Source organism: Leopardus geoffroyi, chromosome B4 (assembly GCF_018350155.1).
Source record: "Leopardus geoffroyi isolate Oge1 chromosome B4, O.geoffroyi_Oge1_pat1.0, whole genome shotgun sequence".
NCBI lineage: Eukaryota > Metazoa > Chordata > Mammalia > Carnivora > Felidae > Leopardus > Leopardus geoffroyi.
The window spans coordinates 78,776,999-78,798,961 of record NC_059341.1 but is presented as its reverse complement, the minus strand read 5'-3'; the positions used below and the strand labels follow the sequence as shown (position 1 = coordinate 78,798,961).

At 47.7% G+C, this 21,963-nt stretch overlaps 1 protein-coding gene across 9 annotated transcripts in view; it reads right to left on the bottom strand.

Annotated features, from left to right (window-relative positions):
* SCN8A (sodium voltage-gated channel alpha subunit 8) overlaps positions 1-21,963 on the bottom strand; it is a 177,284-nt gene that overhangs the window by 7,995 nt on the left and 147,326 nt on the right. For 5 of the 9 annotated variants that reach the window (XM_045466872.1, XM_045466871.1, XM_045466874.1 and 2 more), the window contains exons 20-26: positions 20,781-20,954; positions 14,836-14,958; positions 8,760-9,044; positions 6,846-6,899; positions 6,227-6,364; positions 5,152-5,256; positions 2,217-2,487 (exon numbers count right to left, since the gene is read on the bottom strand). In XM_045466872.1, the coding sequence (XP_045322828.1) occupies positions 2,217-2,487; positions 5,152-5,256; positions 6,227-6,364; positions 6,846-6,899; positions 8,760-9,044; positions 14,836-14,958; positions 20,781-20,954 (1,150 nt within the window). The remainder of the gene's footprint in view (positions 1-2,216; positions 2,488-5,151; positions 5,257-6,226; positions 6,365-6,845; positions 6,900-8,759; positions 9,045-14,835; positions 14,959-20,780; positions 20,955-21,963) is intronic. The other 4 variants (XM_045466878.1, XM_045466875.1, XM_045466877.1 and 1 more) reach the window with 2 other exon arrangements.

Here is a 21,963-nt window from a genome sequence, read left to right as displayed (position 1 = left end):
TCTACCGACTGAGCCAGCCAAGCACGCCACCTGCCCCCCACCCCCAACTCTTATCTGAGTTTTTTAAGTTGGGACAGAATCTTAACTTTCAGGAAGGGATGAGATGCAGGAAGTTTGGACAGCCTCTTGGGGCCTCTTCTGGAGTTCGTATTCCATGAGGTATTCGAGCTTTCAAGAAAATCTCTACCTCAGCCAGGACCCAAGATGAACTCTCAGCTCTCTTCTTTTTAATGTCTCAATTAAGTCATAACCGGTGACTGTAAGAAGTCAGGTGACATCTGTAAAACTTGCATTCCACGTCCTGTGGGCAAGTGAGGCTTCAGAAAGAAGATGCCAGCCTTTGATTTTATATGCTGAATGTATACTTGTCCCCAGAGAAGAGGGGAGAAGGATGGGTGGGTGGCACTCCAGGCAGCAGGAACATCACTTAAGGCGGCTTCTAGGAGGTTCCAGGGCTAGTTTTATCCCAATTCCTCTTACTTTAAAACGGTAATTTCTATTCTTTTGTTTCTGAACAAATGAATACTATTTAATAAAAAATCCCAATCATCAAAACCAAAACTATTCTTCCTCTTTATTTTTGAGTATCATCTGAGGATAGGATGCATGGTTTGGTCTGTGGGTTTCCCATCGCACTCAACGATGGGTGGGCAGAAAACATTCTGGGCGACAGGGCGAGACTGTCCAAAGTAGGTTGCGGGGGAGGTTAGGAGTGGGGGTTTGAGGCCGGGGGCTGGACCTGAACCCCTGCTCACTGGCTTACTAGCTTCACGTCTTGGTCACTGCTCTGTGCCTCAGCTCTTCATGACGCTCAGACGGTTGCCATGAGGACTATAGGTGTGAAAACAAGTAAAGCACTTAGAAAGATGACCGGCACGGGGCGCCTGGGTGGCTGGGTCGGTTGAGCGTCCGACTTCAGCTCAGGTCATGATCTCACCGTTCGTGAGTTCGAGCCCCACATCGGGCTCTGTGTTGACAGCTCGAAGCCCGGAGCCTGCTTCGGAGTCTGTGCCCGCCCACCGCCCCCCACCCGACTCCCCAAAATAAATAAACATTAAAAAAATTAAAAAAAAAAGGTGACTGGCACATAGTAGTTCCATTAAAACATGAGATACTGTTCACAGTACTTGAAAAGAGCGTGTTGTGGTTAAACACAGATAGGATGGTGTGTTCAACAATTCTTTACTACAGGGCTTCGAAAACCTTCTATAGGCTAACATGCTCTGTGACGTTCTGAAGGGAAATTCAGCGTACGGTGTGGCCCAAAGTAATCTCATCACGGGGTTCTTTTCTTGCGGGGAAGAAGAATGGGGCTAATGCTTCATGCAACAACACGCTTTCAGACGTGCTTCTGCAGAGGACAGAACTAGAAACTGACACAGGCCAAGGGGAAGGCCGGCTGCCTTTGGGAGCCCACAGTGGCCACCTTGCTAAGCCAGACTGGTCACCAGCTCTGGGGCTGGTTCCCGCGGGCCTCGGGCACTCTCTCTCTGCCAGCCTATGCCAGTTAAACCTACCTGGAAGCAAGCCAGTGTTTTACCATTTGAGATGCCTCTTAGGAAGCCAAGGAAACGTTCTGGGAGGCCAATGAATAGGATACCGTTTCCTCTGCCTTCCATGCCTTTAGGTTGAAGCGAAATGTCACACAGTTGCTATTAAGATCCAGCCTCTTAAGTTAGGCTGCTTCTTGGGCCGTCATAAGGATCAAATGAGATAATCATGCCAGTGAAGAAACTCTCAAACTATACCCGCACACAGGAAAACCTCAGTAAAATGAGCACCGCCTTCACCACCAGAATGCCCTCAGGCCATTTTCATTACTATTCAGCCTCACAATCTCTTGCCATTCCTTTTTCCACTGCTATTGCAGCCACGGTTCTTTTCTTTCTTTCTTTCTTTCTTTTTTTTTTACGTTTCTTTTACCTCCCCTGTTGACTTTACACTCCTTGAAAGCAAACCGCCAAATCGAAATCAATCGTCTCCCCCCCTTCAACCAGGGAATTTATAATCCAAGACTACTACAAACACACAGAAGAGACTCACTGACCACGTGACCCACTGGGCAGGCCCACGGGATGACTTAGGGATGCACACGGGCTCCAGCCGTGAGAGTAGGGGGCCCGCACTTCACACCCGTGGAGGCGGCTGCTCTCCCAGGAACCTCATGCTCAAGGCCAGTCAGGTCCCCTTCCCCTTCCCTCTCCCGTCCCACTTACCCACAATGGAGAGAATGACTACCACAAAGTCAAAGATGTTCCAGCCAATGGTGAAGTAGTAGTGCCTCAAGGCAAACATTTTGAGCACACACTCACAGGTGAAAAAGATGACGAAGACCAGGTTAATCCAGTAGAGAATGTTTTCCATCTGTTTGCTCTGTGTGTCTGTCTCCACCATCATTGTCACCATGTTAAGGCAGATGAGCATCATGATAACAATATCGAAGGCTTGCTGGGTGACAAAATCGAAGATGATACCTTGGATTTTGTTCTGGGGGCAGGGGGAGGAAAGATACAAGAGCACTCATGAGAACCTTTCTGAGCGGACCGTGGAAGCCGCCATCCTGTTCGTCAGAGGAGTCGCCTTTCTGGCCAGCTCTATCCCGCTGCTCTGTCAGGACATCAGGAGCACGGACGGACCCCGACATCAGTCTTCACCTCCCCAAGAGTTTTCTAAAACTGTCACTCTCTGTTCTGTGTCGTGTCTATGCCATCACACACTTCTAGGTGTCTTCCTGCCTCGCCGACTGCTCCTGTTCAGCCCGTTTTGCCGGCCATGTCTTCCCTGACTTCGACTCTTCTTTCTCTACTCTCCCCAGGAGAGCTCATCTATTCCTACTGCGTACATGGCACCTTTGTACGTCGTTTTCTTAAATCCTTTCCTCTGAATTCCTGTGCTGCTTTCTCGACATCTCAAACCTAACAAGTCCTTCCCTTGCCCCTCACCCAACCCACTCCTCTCTTCTCCCATCTCAATCGTGTACCCAGTCTCCAAGCCAGAAACCCGAGGGTCACCCTTGTCGCTTTCCTCTCCCTCTCCCCTTGCCTGATGCGCCGCAAGTCCTACTGATTCTCTTGAGTCCACCCACGTCACCCCGCTTCTGTCGGCCCTTCTCCAGTCCAAGCACCAGTACCTTCTGTCTGGACTTCTGGAAGTTTCCTGACTAGTCTCCCTGCTTCCTCTCTTGCCCTCATCCAACATGGTCTTCACACAGTAGCAAGTGTGATTATTTAAAAACATAAATGCACCACATCCCTCACATCCCTCTTGACTCAAAACCTTTCAATGGTTTCCCATTGGGCTTGCAACGAAATTCCTATTGTTAGCCTGGCTGAGAGATGCCTCTCACAGCCTCATCCAGCTAATCTCATGCCCCCTCCTCTCGGCCATTACCACTTGGCCATACTGATGCTTTCTGCTTTTAGAACCTCATTTGCTTTTCCAGGTTCTCCTCCCCTAACATTCTGGCTCCTTCTCATCTATCCAAGTAGAAGTAGTCCTTCCCTACTTCCCTTTCTCTGACTACTCTGTTCAAGTAGGTCCCCCACCCCAAGCCTCCACATTCTCTGTCACGGCCCTCCAAGGAATGTTGTTTTTCTCCCAACATTCCACACTGTATTGTAGCTGTTCGCTTACTTACTACCTCTAGCCCCTCTGTATCATAAGCTCCATTGACAACAGGGTCTGAATTTTGTTCATCGCTTTGGGCCTAGTGCCTGGAACGCAGGAAGGGATCTAGAACTATTTGCTGAATGAGGGCCGATCACTCTTTATTAATGTCTCCTACCATATTTTAGAGTGGACGAAAATATACTCAAGTTCCCGTGTGCAAGGGACTGAACGGAACTTCAGAAATGTTAACCCTCTCCCGTCCCCTTAGTCTCATTTCCATCATAGGATGGAAACTCTGACATCAGGGAAAAATATAAAAAACATTCGCTTTTTTAAGATCGCCCTGATTTTGTCAACTAACTTGAATTTAAATAAATAAATTTTCAAAAAATCTCCCTGATTTTTTTTTTTTTTTCCGAAAGAACCTAGGCACTTAAACTGATGCTTACTTTCAGGATCACTTTAACGTGTCGGTTTTCAAACCAAGGGTTTCCTTTCCCTTGGAAGTCGGTGAGGCAAGTAAGCCAGGCACAGGGTGTGGGGCTACGTAGGGAAAATGCTCTGGGACTCCCACTCTTTTTTTTTAATTTTTTTTTTTTTTTAACGTTTATTTCTTTTTGAGACAGAGAGAGACAGAGCATGAACGGGGGAGGGTCAGAGAGAGAGGGAGACACAGAATCTGAAACAGGCTCCAGGCTCTGAGCAGTCAGCACAGAGCCCGACGTGGGGCTCGAACTCACATACCGCGAGATCGTGACCTGAGCCGAAGTCGGACGCTTAACCGACTGAGCCACCCAGGCGCCCCTCCCACTCTTGATTCAAAGGAGCTCTACTTTTATTGCCAGATAACCTTTTATTTTAGGGTTGTGCCGTTTTTAAATAAAAAGTTACTTTATATGAGAGTTACAGAAGATGGAACTTTGAGCCTGGGGCTTATGTCCCACCCCGCTGGGTATATGGCTTCAGGAGCAGTTATCTGCTCTGAAGCAAGGGAACGGCCACCACCAGAAGGGTAAAGCGGAATCCCAGTGCCCGAGTCTGTTTTACAAAGGGCTTGGTTCGAGACAGAAAATCAGGACATCAGACCCCTAGTTTCACCCTCTTCTGCTCCCACAAATAGCCAGAGTATTACTTTCTCTTGGGAAGACTTCCTTGTTGGGTAGAGAACTGAGAAGACAGTGACCACGCCCTATCTTGTACTGGTAGGAAAGAGGTCAGCTTTCATTTTCACTGTCCTTTGTTAATTTTTAGTTGTCTCTTAAAACATCTCTCTACCAGTGCCAGAGCCAATGTGGCTATATAACATGCTGATTCTCTGCTGCCGCCTAAGGAAGTCTCAGAGGAAAGGTCGAGCACAAATATCAAAGGCATCCCGTACCTTTATCTCTGTTCTGCTGTTTTCCCCAGGTCCTCTGGGCGGAGCAGCTGGGAGAGGATCAGAGGGCACAGGCGGCTCCTCACTTACCCCTTTGTTTCCTCTGCAATAACCCTACCAGTGTCTTTTCCGTATGGGGTCTCACTCGGCCCTCGGCCTGCACTCACCAGGGGGCGGGGAATGGGTTTCTGTGGTTTCTTTGAGCCCAGCTTTTTCATGGCATTGTAGTACTTCTTCTGTTCTTCAGTCATGAAGATGTCCTGACCTCCAAAGTAAAGGAAGAAAGAAGAGAACGAACTGTCACAATAGGCTCTCACATGCTGTGGTTTGGACCTAAGGTTCAACCCTAAGCACTGAGGGGGGGGCCTTACCCCCTTAGCTCTCCAGAGGTCAGTTTGGCTAGTAGCCCCCTAATGAGGTAGACCTGGGACAACTATTCTAATTCAAAGGAACGCCAGCCTCTGTCCTCGGCTTGGGATTCCTGAGACCTGCCAGTGGCCGGGCACGAGGGAGATGGACTATTCAGCTGTGGGCCCTCAGGCAGGGGACACCCGAGGGCAGAGATGCTTGCACCTCGCTGGTTCGTACATATCTTTTGGACCTGCTTTCCTGATAAAATTGTAAAAAGAAAAAAAAGCATTTTAAAATGAAAGGATTTTCAAGTCCCGGTTACTAGCCCGGGACTAATTTCCGACGATATTAAACCTTCAGAAATCCGAGTGCAAAAAAGCAACGTGGGGAGTTCCTTGACACAGTCTTGTTTCGTAAAATGGACGACAGGAGTCAGTGCTTCAGTTTGTTTTGGAAAATCGTTAACCATCTGGAGCAGTAAGTAAGTGAACTTTCCAAGGATGGGCTCTCAAACCCCAGTTTGCTAGGGGTGCCCAGGGATTACCACAGGTGATTACGAGTCCAGACACTCTCCATTTCTTGCTATTCACCTGCCGCTTTCCTTTTCACCCGTGACTAGACCCTCTCTGACCTTGCTTCCCTCTGGTTGGATGCCAAACCCAGTAAAGGCTTCAACAATCGTGAGTAAATGTGGCAAACCACATGCTGTGAAATCAAGCCCCCGGGAGAAAAAGTTGGGGGCGGGGGCTAACGTCTAGGGGGCTGGGGCCACAGTGAGTTGATGATGTGCATTTTAGAGAAAGAGAGGCATTTTCTTTCTAGAGATAGGGACAGAAGTGCCTCTCATCTGAGTTGACCTCTGGCCACTGGTAATGAGGGGAGGAGACCTATCTTTTTCTTTTGTTGATTGAAGTTATCAATGATGACACCAATGAACAGGTTCAGGGTGAAGAAGGAGCCGAAGATGATGAAGATGACAAAGTAGATGTACATGTAGATGTTGTCCTCATACTTAGGCTGCTGGTCAGGCTGGCAAAGGACAGGAGGGAAAAAGCAGAGCATCAGTTCCTGGAGTGGGATCAGGTGGGGGATTCCGACATGCCAACGCCATCGGCCGTAACTGACCACCTGAGCTGCTGTACAAGCTGCGGAGAGGGCGCTCTACATTCTCTCTGCCTGTTCCCTCTGCCACACTGGCAGGCCCTGCCCTGGGGAGCACTGGTGGGGTGAATATGCAAATCGTGAGGCGAGGGGGCGGGGGAGGGCTGTCCCCCAGGAGCCACATTTCTGTCAGCGGGAGATGGCGCCACCGGAGCCGGGTAAAAGGCAACAGCCTGATCATCCAGAGCCAGTGTAAGGGAGTGATGACCGACTGAGAGGAGGAGAGCAATCTGCAATCGGTCAAACAAGCAAATACGTGTCCCGACCTGCTCTCTCTTGGTAAGCGCCACCATGCTGCCTGCTTTCTAACCGCCTAAGAAGGCTGTGGTTTCGCCAGGTGTATCCTTACCTTTCGGGAGTCTACAGCTGCATACATGATGTCCATCCAGCCTTTGAAGGTTGCCTGGCAAACAGAGTCAGTCATTAGACTGTGCCTGTTAGGGGGTAGGTGGGAGTCTAGGCAGGGGTCCCAGAGGCCAGGCTCAGGTTCAGCAGAACACAAGACGGAGTTTGGGCACAGCCTCACAGGGACATAGAATTTCCTATTTGTTAACACGGGTCCCCAGGGGGCTTTGTCTAAGTCCCTGAAAATAACATCAAAGTCTGGCAGAGAAACACGTTGATAATGGTAATTGGATGAATACTTTCACAAAAGGTCTTTAAAATGGGTCTGAGAAGGTTGCCTAGAGCTGGGGCAAACTCACATTTATGAATGAGTGGCGGGACTCCACTTGAGGGTCCTGAGAACTTAGCCTAACACTGAGGAGTCATTTTTTACGATGGTGTTAAATAAGCAAGGGGGGTCTGAAAACCTCAAAGTTGCATTAACATAAAAATAAAATAAACACAAAAACAAGGCCAGAACTTTCCCCCTACTACTATACACATTTAGCCTACGGCACTGGCAATCCTGGCTTCCTCCCGAGCAGCCCTTCCTAACCCACTCTCCTTCAATCTACTCTACCTAGCCTCACTCTGGAAACAAATACGGCTAAGCAATCCAGTATTCTCTATGTTTTCTTATTGTTCTATTTGCTTTATATATTCAACCAGATTCAAAGCTTTTTGCAGGGCACGGGCGGTTCTTTATTGATCAGATAGCCTGAGTCGTGCCATGCACAGCACCTTGCACCTGGTGGGACTCTAAATACAATGTCTGACTGGCTGACTGATGTGTACTGCTCTCCTGGAGCTGCTCCGATTCAGATTCAATTTGTGGGTCCAATTTCTCCAACTGGGATAAAACAACAAAAGCCTCTGGATAAAGCACTGCTTATTCTATTAACTTTGCCTCCTAATACTAGCTAACAGTAAGTGTTCACTATCTGTAAGGTCAAGTTGAAGGCTTCACCTGCATTATCCCATTTAATACTCCCAACGGCTCTATGATGTAGGCACCGTTGTGACAGTAACAAAAATACCCAATAGCAAATGCCATTAATTAAGCACTGCTATGTGCCAGGCATTCTGCTGAGAAATTCTAATAAATTATCACGAATCCTCTTAACAGCGGTGCAAGGTATTATTCCCGACATTTAAAAGAAAAAGAAACAGCCCCAGGGAAGTCAAGTATTTCGTCCAAGGTTACATATCCAGTAAACATCAGAGTGGGGCTCAAACCTACATCTGTCTGACTCCAAAGCCTAGGGGCTTTCCCCATACGGTCTTGTCAAACATTCCAAAAAAGACTGGTAAGGGTGGAAGAGAAAACTAGACATGATGGCACGCTACATAATTAAAATAAATCCTTTCTTACCACGATAAACATTAATTTGAGACTTTTCTCTCGGGATTGAGCTGACATGGGCGGCAGCATCCTAGCACTGCCCCCATCCTTTTCTTTAGTTAGTTTAGTGTAGCTGTTATACAGGAATATCCTGCTAAATCAAAATTGCTTTTTTTTTTTTTTTTTTTTTGTGGTGGTGGGCTGTGTCTATGTACTTACCTTCTTTTTTTGTTTTTCCTTTCTCCTTAAATACATACTCCGTCCTGGAGAGAGAAGCTGATCTCTCTGCAGGAATCTATTTGCTGTTGAGCAGGAGTCTGCTCTCGAGCACAGTGAAAGATCCCCTTTGAGTGAGGCCTTGGGGAAGTCAGAATTCTCAGGAAAGGTGTCTCCCTGGAACTGGTGTGGGAAATGGCATTGTTGTCTGTGACCTACTAAGAGTAATCTTGATTCTGAATGTCGGACTGAGAAGGAGCCAAATGCGATTTCTGCTAGCTGTCTGAATTTCACAGGACTGAAGAAAAGAGCAACACTTACCACTTGAAGAAGTGCCAGATATCCCGCCCCAACGTTGTCGAAGTTGATCTTCACGTTCTTCCACCTGATTTCGGTGTTGTTCCCCTCCATGAGCTTTTCACAATCGGTTTTATTGTTGACCTCTTCAATTTCAAATCGGATTTCAGAAGTCTCATTAAAGCAGTAGTGATACTTTCCCGCAAACAGGTTAACTCCCATGATGCTGAAAATCAGCCAGAAGATGAGACACACCAGTAGCACATTCATGATGGAGGGGATGGCGCCCACCAAGGCATTCACCACCACCTGCATTGGAAGGGGGAGGTCGCTGAGTGTTGGAAGTAAGAGCAAGCACATTCTTTTGATTTCCAGGAGGGGAATGATACTGTGTGGCTTGTTCTGACTACAAAAACATCGTGTTCCCTTTGGAGTCAGGGTAACAGGACAGATCCACAAGTAGGACCAAAATTTTCTAAATCTGTAAGATGTAGTTTGACGAATTCCAGTAAATTACGTATTTATTTCATCTAACGCGAATTCCCCTGCCCGAGTTGACCTAGGTCTTCTCTCCCAGGCTCCGGCCTGGGACCGAAAAAATTATTTCTTAGTCTAGTCTCCCTTCTTGCCGACTTGTAAAATATGCCCCCGTGGGGAATCTGATTTCAAGCTCACCAGTTGCCTTTCAACAGACATTCCCCCTCTGCAAAACAAGGTAGAATTGTTCAAAATCACAGAGAACTACTCTTTGGGGTTAGCAGGGAATCAGTCAATGGTACATAAAGTCTCTTTTATGCAAGGCCAGTTATCTTAGTTCAGGCAATAGCTGAGCATGCATATTTTGCAGGCTCAAGAAAAAAAAAAAAAAGCTATATTCCCTCTACCAAACAGAATAAAATAAAATCTGAACAGATCTATTTTTCACTCAAGGTTCACTATTCTTCTTCAGTTTTTTTCCTGAATTGGTAGGCTTTGAAATCTAAGAGTCACCCCTGTTTGGCTAATGCTGATTGACCTCTCTCTGCTCAATCCAGGGCCGGACTCAACTCTTCACGATGTATTCGAAATAGGAATGACTTATGTTTTCTGGACAGTTTTGGGTTAGATCGCTGCTCTTGAAACCCCAAAACCAGCATATTGCTAAAAATCACGGGCTGCAGTTAAGCTCAGGAATGAAAAAAAGCAAAGGGAAAAAACTCTTCAGGAACCAAAGTTTCTGGGTTGTTTTTAACTTCGATTTTGAGTCACACTATGGGTGAAACTAACTAGACAACACTCCTACTGTGCGGCAGATTTCACTAGGGGAGTTCAGAGGGGCGTCCAAAAATAGCACTTCAGCAGGCTGGGACAGAAAACAAGGCTGGTGTTCATTCTGCCCTGATTCTTACTTACTGTTGTCTTAAGCGGGACTGCTAAGGCCCAGAAAGGCGACCCTGAAATGGGAAGAATGTGTCTTTCTTTTTCTAATATCCTAGGAAAATTAAAATGGAGTTAAAATAAAACCAGTGGATATAAACGCAGCTTTCTAATGTTTGTTAGAAGGAGGTGAGAAGTGTCACCATGTTGCGGCATCAGCAGGGAAGAGGCAAGGGCACTCTGCCAATAAGCACAGCATCAAAAGGGCCAAAAGGGCTGTGCTGCAGAAGGAACGGCAGGGGGCAGCTCTGGGCTCTATTGGACTTGGGTTCGGGTTTTCCTTCTCTTCTGTTCTTGCCTTACATTGCAATGTCACTCACAGGAATGTGTGGCTGAGAAGAGCTGTTCTGTCCTATATAAAAAAGGTAAAGATATTCTACTGAGGAGTCACTCTCCTTTGGATTAAAATGTTAGTTTTGTGTTTCTCCAATTCACAGATGAAGGCCTTTAGATTGAGAGGTAGTTATTTCTTAATTCTTAGACCAAGAAATCTCTTTTAGATTTAATAGCTCTGTCATTAGTATAAAATGGTGATCCTTCCACTGTTCGTTACTTTGAGGGAGGCAAGCCAGAAAATCTGAAATCTGGAAAATCCCCAATGTTATTTTGGAGAATGATATTCATATTTATTTATTTATGTTACCAAAGTTGGCGGGTGGTCAGATCTGAATTTTACCTCATTCTATAGTTGCTCTCACCCTTTGGTGGAGCACCAGAAAGCAATGAAATGTGCAAATGAATAGGCAAGAGGAGGATGATTTATAAACGGAAGAATCATTTCTCGGACGGTAAGCGAGTAGATGATCAAGAATTCAGAAGCTCAAGTCTATGCGATAGCATTTTGCAAGAGAGCTTAGGTGAGAGATCATGACCTATTAGACCATCATGAGTGTACAGCAGGGAAGTAGCCCCAAAAGATTTGCAACCTAGAAATGCTGCATTTTATCTCAATTCTGAATCCACCTCCTCTAGGAAGTCTTCTATCTTAACCCAGTCTAACCTGTCCTACAGAGTGTTAAAGTTACAAAGTGTTACAGTTAAACATGCAGTAATATTTATAGCAGGGAAGAATAATCAGCTAATTAACAAAGTGACCTCTTCCCGCTTTTATACTCATAGATCGGATTAAAAGAATCAATAGATGGAAGTATTTATGGAGCCTTGTTCTTGGATACGTAGGGCATAAAAATCCTATAAAATCCAATAAAACCCATTTACACGATGTAAATGTACTTTCAATTGTTCATTATAAACAAAGAAAAACTTCTTAGATTAGTTGTAGGAATTGAATAGTAAACAGTTGATGAAATTTACTAATAATTCTTCCTGGCTGTAGACATTAGCTAGTAGTGGGAACCGTTGAACTTTGCTCCACATAAAATTGTCCTTGTGCTGATATTCTCAGCAACCAAAGGGCAAGAAACCACGCTTTCTTGAACTCTCACACTACAGGTAAATGTAAATGACAATTCAAGTTTCCACGGGCACTCACTTCATAAATGGGTCCTTAATAACTCCCACGTTATTCTACATTGCTTTTAATTATGACGGACTTCATTGTTAAAAACTAGGAACAGAAACATTACTCAAAGCTTGGTTCTAGCAATCTGCAGAGTTATTTTTTCCAATGGAAATTTATACTTAATGATTGATTCAAATCTCACTCGACTGACGAAAAAAATTCCTACGGATACTAATTCTTACAGCATTGGTGTCTTCTCGTAATGCCTAGAACATTATTGTTCATTAAATACTATAAAAATCTGTCAAACGGCTTTTAATATCTGGCAGAGGGAACATGGCTTTAATGGACAACTATGTACTGACAATCAACAAAAATGCATGCATGTCTCATAGCATTATGTACCCTCAAAAATTTAGTAGCACAGCACAGTCTTTAAATGGAGATTACTATGGAGGAGAGAAAAGCAAAGAACTACATTAAGTATTCCTTTGCCAATAGCACGAGTGCTTCAATTTTCTGGTGTTTGGTTTGAGGAAGGAGAGAGGAAAGACTGTCCCAGGACAGGCTAGGGCTGTATGTTTCCTCCCAAAGGAAGGTCTGAGCCGATCATTGGAGCAGCACAGTGACAGTGGAGCCCACCTGCATTGATGGTATTTGGTTTGAGAAGATTTCTTATTTAAGATTTCTTACTTTCTAAGGATAATCTCTCAGTGTTGGTACGGAAGAACCCACACCGAAGAATGGAAAACATACGGCCCCATAGAAAAGTAACTTTCATGTAAAACGTATACACCTAACTCTGTTTATCGCTGGGACACTTACTATAAGCTCAGGCAGATTCAATCTTTTCTTCTTGCAGTTACTCTTCTGCAGAAGGGCCGGGAAACTGCAGGGCAGGATGGGATCCCGAGCCCTCTCCGCCACCCAACCAGAGGTGGACAGTGCTGGAGGCTGACCGGGGTCAACCAAACCAAATGACGATCCTGTATCAGAGCTGCCCTTACTGAACACTCATTGTTGGAAACCCTGGCTTTGGGTTCAAACTGGTCTTTGCTCAAATTATCTTACTCGAAAAAACCTTGAGGTAGAGGTTGCACTCGCAAATGCTTTTCCAAAGAAAACTTTCTGCTCTTGTGATCACCGCTTCTGGACCTCTGGGTTGCTAAACGACTTGAAGGTTGGCAACCGAAAGTTTGGAAGGAATAAAAACTGTGAGTCCAGGGCAGGGGGAGGGGCTAGAGGGAAGAGGTGTGGCCAGCAAAAGGGCTCCCGAGACCAGATTATTGGAATAAATTCCTCCTGAGCACGCTAGCACCAGCTGGTCCACGCGGACTACTTCTGCCATGGGCTAGGACTGGCAGTGATGAGCATCCAGGTGGAGAAAGTAGCAAGGGTCAGTTGGGGCCTTTTTTTCTTGGGCTTCCTTCAGGTATTACCAGTCTGGTTTTAGGAGGCCCAGGATCACTGCTGGGGGCTGTGGAGGGGCACAGGCTACTGGACTCGGCTGCCATGGGGCAAGTACTGTGTGCAACAAACAGCCTTCTTCAGGTCCTCAGTATCCCGGTCACCGAAACAGATTATCAACACTCTAACAAAACTGATGGGACTTATTTAAAAAATGTAACCAGCCCTTTCTGAAAAAAGTGGGAAGGCAGGGGAGGAGGGGAGAGCACTGCAATCCTACGTCTGAAGACTTGGACACTTTGAACTATACTCTCTCTCCCTAAACCTGGCCTGAACATAACAAAGACCTTACTGCACACATTCTGAAATCTCTCTTATCGGTGGGAGAAAGACACTCCCAAACTCTGGTTTGTTTTTTTAAGTTAAAGTAAGTCTGTGTGGCTGTGGAACCGACCTCCCTGCGGATGCTTTCAGGCGGGCTGCGGAAAGCTTATACCCAGTAAAGCACACTGTGACTGTGCTACCGAAGAAACGCAATTTGTTGTGAGAAAGCATTTGACTGAACAAACAGAATAAAACCCCCAAATCGCAGCAAAATTTCCACCTTCCTGGACGACCGTGGGTGGCTCTGTGGAACGGTGGCCAGGGATCACAGATGAGGAACGCACAGATGAGGAGCACTGTCCTGGTACCTAGTTTCTCCAATTAGCCTTGCTCCCTGGGGACCACGGGAACCATTTAATTTTTATTCCTACATTTTGAGATTCCGTCATTTAAAAACACATCCTCTGGTTTGCTCTCCTGCATGTATTCAACATCTGAATCGAAACGAGTTTTCTTGGTCTCGTTAAGTATAACAGACCTCTCTGATTACCACAGGACAACTATCACCACCAAAAGCCAGTTGCCCACTTGATTTTAGGAAGTTGACTTTTTAAGGTGTGCGTGCGTGTGCGCATGCACACGCACGCGCAGTGTTTCTGAACCAAGAGAGACAGCAAGAGGGAGCCTCGTTCCTAAGTTGGCAGGGTGACAGCACCTTGCCCCGTTGGGATTCGGGTGGAGTATCACCAAAGCAGGAATAGCAGAAATTTCAGGAGAACTAGCTGATGGTCATCTGGTGTCGTACCTGATTGTCCTTTTGACTGTGTCAGGATAGGGGACCACAGAGCGTGGACAGAGGGGTGGGGGGGTGAGGAGGAAAGCTTTGCTATCAGACAGAGGCTGCCAGTCCTTATGGGACTGGGCTGAGAACAACAAGGTGCAATAAGAGGAATCAGAATAGAAAGAAAAGCATTTCTTTCCCCAGGGCTATGCCAAATTCCGCTCCATTCCCAATTCCAGGCCTGCCGTCATGCCTTCCAGCCCCTTCTCAGATGCTTTCTCAGCGACTGCAAGGCCACAGTCCCCACCTGGCTGATGCCCCTATATGGCACTCACCCTGCCTGCAGCCTCTGCTTTTCAGTGGGTCTGTGGGTTACAATTCCCCTTCTTTGCACCTGGTGATTCTCCCTATTAAAACCAACAGCCCAGAAAGCCGCCCCGAGTGCTACAGGTAAGCCAGGCCGAGTGAGAACAGCCAGCGTTAACATGTTCTGCGATGGCACGTTGTTGGGGTGGGGCCCGTATTAATGTGATGAGGCAGCTTGATGCGACCCCCTCGCACAGGGCAGGTGCGGGGAGAGAGTGGAGGATCAAATCAGCAGCTGCATCACAGTTCGTGTCTGAATGATCTTCCCACCATGTGATCAGTTCTAGCATGCGTAAACAGTTTCCATCAGCATGCAGAAGGATCAGCTGCTCTTAGTTTCTTACCCTCATCCCTTCAAATCGTGATAAGGCTCTTAAGGGTCTCAAAGCTCTTAGGGTCCTAAGGGACTTTATGGCACCTAGTTCCGAGTAGCCCAGGGCATTAGCTATAAGGCTGACTAAAGAGACCTACACGGAAACAGAAGAGAAAAACAAAAAACAAAAAAGGAAACAAAACAAAACAAAGGAAAAAAAAAAAAAAAAAGAAAAGAGGTTCCAGAGTGTTAGAATAAAGCCCCTAGCACTGATTACACAGATTGGGCCCCCCCCGCCCCCAGGTAGAGAGAGTGGGTAACACCAGCTGCCTACTTCAACTTGGACTCAAACGACCTGAAAGGAAAGGAGGTTGAGAGGCAGAAGAAAAAACACAAGGGGAAGAGAAACTCGAGAGGAGGCAGTAGAACATACATACAGGTTGGCAAAGGGAGGAGGCTGAAGGGAGAGGGGGAATGAGGACGTTCCATTGGAAGGAGAGGAGCCTGAACAGATGACAAAAACCTTACCCTCGCCCTTTACAGCCTCTGCAGCTCCCAGAAGTTGCCATTAAATTAAGCCAGACAAACTTAATGGTACCTATGGAAAAGAATACAGATAAATACACACACTCCACACAAGCTGCCCCCGCCTCAGCTCATTCACCGCGGATTTCCAACAGGGACAAGCTCTCTTGCTGCTGGTTGGCGAGAAACCATTTGCTGGAGAACGTGACGAGTTACCACATCAACAAAGGAAACACGTCCAGTAAGCGCCACGGCTGGCTTGGCAGTTCCCGGGACGAAAAGAACCAAAGGAAGCGATTTCTAGACAGAGTTTTGGCCCCACGAGAACTCACTTAAGCAGATTTTTTCTCTCTCACTTTCAACTATAATAATCCTTCCATCTTTGAACTACAACCATGACTCCTTCGCGGCCGTGAGGACTTGGGCAGGGGGTGGGGAGGCTGGCGGTCTGAAAACTGAACCCATGCTTTTCCTTGTGATCCCCATTCTTTCTCTCCAGAACAGCTCCAAAGGAACTGGCCTCGGGTCTGTCCTTTCCAGGACAATCTTCTGCTCTCATCATTAGAAAAATGGCTGGTAGGATTCTTGGAAGAATTTAAAACATTTATGGGTGAGGAAATTGAGACCCATACACCAGTGTCACATGGGCAGTTCTGGAGCCAGGAACAGGGAGGGACCCACTCTCCTGCTTCCCAGGCCAGAGCCCCTTCCTCCACAGAGAGTTCACCCCTCCCCCTGGCAGGTAAAATGAAGTTATCTCAAGAGAGGACTGTTGGAATCTGAATAATATGGAGTTGACTAAATTGCCGGGCCGGGGAGAAGTCTGCAGGTCTCCAGGCCTGCAGTCGTGACGGTCAAATGCCCTCCTGCTCTTCCAGAGACAAACTCACCGTGTTCTACCAGGGAGCTCAGAGCTGTTACCACGTGGTCCCGGAACACTGGATGCCAAGCATACTAGGGCTGCCTAGGCCTGAACTGGGAGGCCTGACTCAACCTCCCACCAAAGGAAACTACCTTTAGCTGATCAAATCCTAAAATGTCTGGCCTCTGCATTTCTTGGAACAGTCTTTCCCTTGTCCTGCACCACCCAATTCTAGGATAGGTTCAGATGTTCCCATCCATCATTCTTAAGTTCCCTCTCCTGGGAAATGGTGGTTACAACCCTGCTCAGCCTAAATTGGTACGTGAAAGCAGAGTTAGAGGAGAAAAATGGAAACAAACGATAACTGGGTTTCGGTTGTTGATTTTTCTCTCTAGCCAAGGGCTTTCATTCTGGATCTCGGAACTGTACAGAACCCTTTTAAAAATAATTTCTTCCTTCCTTCCTTCCTTCCTTCCTTCCTTCCTTCCTTCCTTCCTTCCTTCCTTCCTTCTTCCTTTCTTTATAATTAAGCGGCAGGACTGGCAGGAGGCAGAAGTAGGATGTCAGTGACTTAGGGAGGGAAAGGGTGAGCAGGCTCAAAGATTTGTTTTTAAAAAGGGGTGTGGCCCTTTATCTATGCACAGACTCATAATTCATCAGTGTAGGGATCTTCCCTGGAGCCCTGGGCAGTACCCAAAGCAAATCTGGGTACTATTAAAGCCTACTTCCTCACGTTCTTCGAAGGGTACATGGTTCACAGTTCAATTTCTGTCTAAAACAAGGGCCTCAAAAGCTTTATCTAGAACACAGTAGCACCAAACAATCATTTTGCCTCCATTTATCATTATCACTAAGAATCTACATGGAGGTATCTTTTGCCATTTATTGCCAGGTGCAGCCGACTCTTAACCCCAAACAATCTAAAATCACCATATTCTTAGGCCTTAACAGGTACATCTGAAGGTGAGCTATCCCATCCCGGCCAAGTGTCTTGAGTTCAAAATACCCCTGAGTCAACCTCATCCTGAGAAACTATGCCACGTAAAGAGTGCAAAACACTGAGATTTGAGGGGCGTTGGGCCCCACACATGGCAGGAAGACCCCGGCTCTTCAAGGGGGTGGTTACTCTGATAACAAAGAGGCCTGAGGTGGGGAGAAGGATGGAGGTACAGATGCCAGTCTGGAGGTTGGCTCCAAACAGTGCTGAGATGATGTGCTGCTCAACTGATTAATCTAGCTAAGATCTCCCAAGGCAGGGTCAGCAAGGGTCCTATCTGGACTATTCCTTAGCTGCTGAGGGTGCTCTGACAATCCTATGAGTCCCCATGTTCAACTCTCACTGGAGGTAATCAGATCATTGCTGAAAGTATACTTTGAGGAAAGAATCAAACCTGCAAAAAAGAAAGGAGTTGAGGGGAAGTCGAAATTCAGGGTGGCTGCAGGAATGGAAAAAAAGGGGACACTGGGTGACTTTTTCCAAATGATGTGGACATTTTCAAACGGAGAAGGTTTGTAATAGTATGAATTCAGGACGAGTGGTCTCTGAAAGTTCCCATCCCTGGAACTGATATGCTGGCTAGCCTCCGGATATGATGTGGCAAATTTCCCTGGGGGAAAGATGACAAAATTCTTCTACCAGACAAGATCTCCAGTGCAGCCAAGGACCTGAGCAAAATAAAATACTATCTCTGTTTGGGAACTCACATGGCTTATAACCAACGAGAATTAACCTTGAAAGTTGTCCGGATTATCCCTATAATTCTAAAAAAGTACTCTTAGCAGGCTTAAGGAGCGACACAGAGGAATGAGACTCCATTAGGGACACAGACATAGTGTTGAGTAACAGATTGGGACATCTAGTCATTGGAGGATGACATGGGAGGAAGAGAGTCTCTCATAGATGGTGCTAGAGTAGGACCTAAAATTTATGTCTGCTGGATGCTCTAGAATGCCACAGGCATTAGACAGCAAAAACCCTGATCGTTCCAGCTGTGCAGGTGTCCTCTGGGCCTCATTGTGCATTTCCAAGTCGAACTCAGGAGTGGCAAACAGGGCAGCCACAGTATGGACTGGGGCTGCTCCCACTCAGCACATGTGGCTTCGTGCGTGGTTATTTGTGTTTTCAGGCCCTTAGAGAGAAGTAGTCATATCTTCTGCTCTCTGTATCCTTCACAGCACCTGGCGGGAGGCTTTGCACGTTGTGTGTGCTCAATAAACGTTTGGTACTAAATGCGCCGTCCTGTCCAAGAGAAGTCAGTAGGTGGGAGGGTCCTGAGAGAGCCTTGTTCTTAGAATGCTGGATTCCCATAAGCCTGGAATGAGGCCAGAGTGGTCCTGCGAGCTGGTGTGAGCGCCTGAGAGGCGGGGGCCATGCCTGCCTGCCCCTCGTGACCCACTCCGGCTTCTGGGACAACTCTACACAGGGAATGGTATTTGGCTTACATTTGTACAGAGATGTTCTCAGGAACCGCTGTCAGGTCTCAGGGCAATGTAAGAATCCGGCAACTCCCTAAAGCTGGGTAGTTTATGGACTGCTGTCAATTGGCTACATGTCTGTCCATTTCTCTGCCACCCAGTATAAAAAGTGATAAAAGTGTGCTCTCTCACTCTCTATAAAATCAATAAATATTAAAAAAAATTTTTTTTTTTAAGTGGAGGGGCGCCTGGGTGGCTCAGCTGGTTGAGCGTCCGACTTCGACTCAGGTCATGATCTCGCGGTTTGTGAGTTCGAGACCCGCGTCCGGCTCTGTGCTGACAGCTCGGCGCCTGGAGCCTGCTTCCCATTCTGTGTCTCCCTCTCTCTCTGCCCCTCCCCTATTCACGCTCTGTCTCTCACTCTCTCTAAAATAAATAAACATTAAAAAAAAAGAGTGCTTACTAAATAAATGGTGATGTGCAGGACCATCAGTGCTTTTACCAGCTTATTTGGGTTTCAGAGGAAAGCGGGACACCTGATCAATAGCCTTGGCTTCTGGGGTTGTGCACCCCAGAGAGAAGAGAATCAGTAGCTTAGGTTGGGGCAGGGGCAAGAGGTAAAGGTCGTGGTGGGGAAGATCTGTTCTAAATCACAGCTTCCTGAGGGCTATTGGAAGTGTGGCAGTGGATTATCTATCTGAATTCTTGGAAGGCCCAGAAGATAAGGGGCTTTCTAGGACTCCCACAGGTGTCCCACCCGACTCCAAGTGGTCCTGTTCTGTGGAAAGAGAGCTGGCCCAGTGTCACTTTAGTTCTCTGGGCTGTATCTCAAGCCCCTTCCTTAATTCTTAGAACCTAAGCTTTCCGTCTGTGGGGGGGAAGAACCCTTCCATCGGAAGGGGTCTCATGTTGGCACCCTCCGGGGCAGTACCCGCTTGGCTGCCTTCAAGGGCAGAGGGTGACTTCCTCACCTCATTTGGGCATCTTCCCAAAGGTTTGATTTCTGAAAAGGGAATGCAAATGGGAGCAGAGTGACAGCTCCTGGAAGGAGTCCTTAACCATGGAAGCTGCAGACACCGTGTGGGAACAGGAATGCGTTTATAGAGTAGGGATCTCTGGTGCCGAGTGCTGGGCTCCTGCTTTCTGAGAGAGAGACTTCCATGCTGCTCTATTGTGGATCCCAGAGCCACTCTACAGGTAGTTTACTAGACAGCTGAGAAAACCTATATTCTAAATGTGCCAAGCCAGCCTCCAAACACTCCACTTTCTTGGCACTTAGCCCTCAGCAGGAAGTGAATTCTCCATAGGCCCTGGTCCTGAAATTCCCATTCACCCTTTCTTTCAAATGCTGATTGGCTAGAAGAAAAGAGCTTCAGTGATTACACAGAATAAGAAGCATTCATCATGGTTAGAAGCGCCAACAAGGAACAAGGGCTGGGGAGGAGGGGGTGAGAAATAGTTACAGATGATGCAGCTCCCACCCTGAAAAACAACACAGGAGGTAATGGGCACCAAGCCTTGCAGATGATCAGAGGCCACCAAGCCTTGGAGAGACGGTCTTGGAACCTGGAGGAAAAAAGGATTCTTTTAAGTTTGAGCACCACTGTGGAAATGCAAACGTGTGGGAAGAGGGCGGGGTATTCTGGTGTGAACTCTGTCTCTTCTGGATAGACTGACTGGTTCAGAGGAGTCTGGTACAAGCCTTGAGTTGACGGGAGCATCCATAGGAATGGTGAGTGGGAGAGCCTGCCGAGATCCTCCCCCCGACCCCGCCGACCTGTACCCCAGCAGCACCCACCTCATCCTCGCCCCTCTCCTGGCACCAGAAAGAGGACGTCCTGCTGGTGTGGGGCAAGAACCTTCCTGTTCCCGGCCTAACAGCAAGGGGCGTGGACACCAGTGATTCCTCCCCCCATTCCTAATCTCTGACCCTCTGAAGCCAAACCACCAGAGCAAAGAGCTGGGTGGTTAGTCCCTGGAGCAAACGTAGGGGCTTCAGCGCTCCCTCTCCCAAAGTTAAGATCTGAGTGCCCTGAAAGGAACTGTACCCAAACCTACGTCTACCTCCTGTCCGACATCTACCTCCCCAGGCAACCGTGGCCATTGGAGGGAGGAGCATCCCTGTTTTTGTTTTCCTGCTGGGAGGGGTGGGAAGTAGAAAGCAGGACACGTACAGCCACGATGAGGAAGTCCAGCCAGCACCAGGCGTTGGTGAAGAACTTGACGAAGCCGTAGGCCGTCCACTTGAGCAACATCTCCAGGATGAAGATGTAGGTGAAGACTTTGTCGGCATACTCCAGGATGGTACGGATGGTCTTTCTCTGCTCAATGTAGATGTCCTCGAAGGCCTGAAAGAGAAGCAGCAGCTGCCTGACGTGCCTGAAGGCTGCACGTGACACCGGAAGTCCCCCCACTGCCCTGGCAGCTCCTCCGCCTGAGGCCGGCCTGTCGTCATCGTCATCGCCTTCCTGTCTCTCTCGCCCCACTGCCCGGCCCCACGGGGCTTCTTAAAAGAAACCCCACACCCTCCCGCCGCCACCTTCTAGCCTCCCTGTCTCCCGCTAGTCCAAGCAGCCACTAGGCTACCTTCTCTCTTCAGATCTGCCCATTCCAGACACTTCACATGGACGGAGTCATATGATATGTGGCCCTCGGTGACAGGCTTCTTACGCCACGCGCAGCGGCCTCCAAGGTCCTCCGCGCTGCAGCAGGCGTCACGACTGCAATTCTTGTCGTGGAAGGAGAATACCCCATGGTGTGGCTCTATCGTGCTTTGTCTACCCTCATCACTGACGGATGCCGTGTGTCTGCTTTCTGGCTATTGTGCGTTGTGCTGCTGTGAACGTGCATGCGTTAAGTTTTTATGTGGACCTGTCTTCGTTTCTCTAGGGTACAAGGCCCAGGTGTGGAACTTCCGGCTGACAGGGGAGCAGAGGTGTCAGGTTTTGAGGGACTGCCAACCAGCTTTCCAGAGTGGCCGCGCCGTTCTAGGTTTCCTCGGGCAGAGTATGCGGCTTCTCTGTGTCCTTGCCAATGCTCTGTCTGTATGACAAAATCTTTTCTCCTTTCAGCCCTGGATGCCACCAATACAGGGGGAAGGTCACAGGGCTGGGAGATGCCCAGGCGAAGAAAATCTTTCTCCCTGGAGTCCCTGAACGAGGGAATTCCCTGACATGAAGGTATGAGCATTCCCACGAGTGGGGTGGTGGGCTGCGGAGAGGGGGAAGAGGGAGTCCTGAAGCACGAGAGAAAGCTACAAGTGGCACAAAAGTCCCGTGTCGTGCAACGGGAGGTCCCGCTCCGGACAGTTCTGGAAGGAAGGACAGAATCGGGCTGCCTGCAGATACATTTCTAACA